General features: G+C 42.5%; 1 protein-coding gene across 1 annotated transcript; it reads left to right on the top strand.

Annotated features, from left to right (window-relative positions):
* Positions 1 to 935: 935 nt before the first annotated feature.
* PPTG_24573 (hypothetical protein) lies at positions 936 to 1,367 on the top strand (the record flags this gene model as incomplete). Its single annotated transcript, XM_008917811.1, has 1 exon — positions 936 to 1,367. A coding segment is annotated over one exon (432 nt), but the record flags the coding sequence as incomplete, so codon positions are not given.
* Positions 1,368 to 1,436: the final 69 nt, after the last annotated feature.

The following is a 1,436-nucleotide window of genomic DNA, read 5'->3' as shown; positions in this document are numbered from 1 at the left end:
CAAGATCGTCACAAAAACAAATGGCCAATGGTCAAGCGAATCGAGTAGACGAATATAGGGGACGTGACACGACGAAAAACCATCCAGAGACGGTAAAAAAAAATCCAGTTAAGCTACGCGCTATTGATTGTAAGAGAATAAATATAGATTCTTAGACTAAAACCAGTACTACCTGCCTCGATCAGACGAGATTCATAATGCTGTTCATGCTGTCAGATTGTTCCACTTTGCCGATCATCAGAGCAGTAAAAATATTCTAAAGCTTAAATAGATTTTTGATGACGGAGGAAATGTACGTGTGCTGGACACTAGTCATAGCGTCTGTATGTTTACAACATAGCCCATTTATATCTCAAAATAGTGAATGTAATATTGACCTCCGAGAAAAATATGGTTTTGGCCTATCACTAGTAAATTCATGTTAACGTTGACTTCTTTTAAGTAACATTTCGAGTGCCTCAACAAAATATCATTTCTGCTTAGTATGTGGATGTAACTGCTGAATGCGTAGACTTCCTTGCGAGTACCTCAATACTGTCGTTTAACATATTATGTTAACTGTAAGAGCTTCTCATCGTACCCCATACAGCAATCCGGGCAGATTCATTTCGGAAAGAATTCTTTAGTATTTTTCCTCTTAGACGAATCATGGACGTAGTATGGACGAAGCATCAGCTCTACATAATTAACTCTGAAACTACTGAAACTCTATTTGATCTCAAATCCACTGCGAAAAGGTTCGTCTATACCAATTTGACGAATCTGCTAGTACAGCTCTGCTTGTACAAGTCCTTTGAAGTGCAGAAACATCTGGATACAGAACGAAGCAGCACCAGCGATTAATTGCCTCCTCTTCTGCTGTTGCTTGAGGTCATTTTCGAATTTACCTAATTTCACTGATATATCTTCAACGTGTTAGCTTCGTCGTTAAACTAATGCGCCAGAGCTACTTCCTGATACTAGCAGTCGTCACGGCATTTTACGTGGGTGCCATCAATGCGGAGAGCGATGTTCTGGCCAAGAATCTGCACATCGGACCACTCAGCGAGATGAAAAATGTATACCGCAACCTCCGGAAGGATACTGTGGTGAAAGATGTTTCAAGAGGCGAAGAGACTGAGGAAAGAACACCGGACTTCAAGAATCTGAAAGGGCTTTTTTGGAAGGGTTCTAACGCAGCCAAAACGCTGGAGAGCAACCCTGCTCTTGGCCGCACCGTGAGCATGAATCCTAAGCTTGGTAAAGAGATCGTGGCACTGAGAAAGAACAAAGATTTGATGAGGAGTCTGAGTGACCCGAGGACTACTCAGCTCCGGAATGAGTTGGCGAAGAAACCTATCAAGCTTAACGAGCAAAACCTCGAGAAGGTTGGAAGGCTTGGAGTTAAAGGCACCTCACTCGAGAAGGGCAAGCACGGCAAAGGGTTTTACATCGCC

This window comes from Phytophthora parasitica (assembly GCF_000247585.1).
Source record: "Phytophthora parasitica INRA-310 unplaced genomic scaffold supercont2.116, whole genome shotgun sequence".
Taxonomy (NCBI): Eukaryota; Oomycota; class Peronosporomycetes; order Peronosporales; family Peronosporaceae; genus Phytophthora; species Phytophthora nicotianae.
The sequence above is the reverse complement of the archived record's forward strand: the minus strand, read 5'-3'. Positions and strand labels throughout refer to the sequence as shown.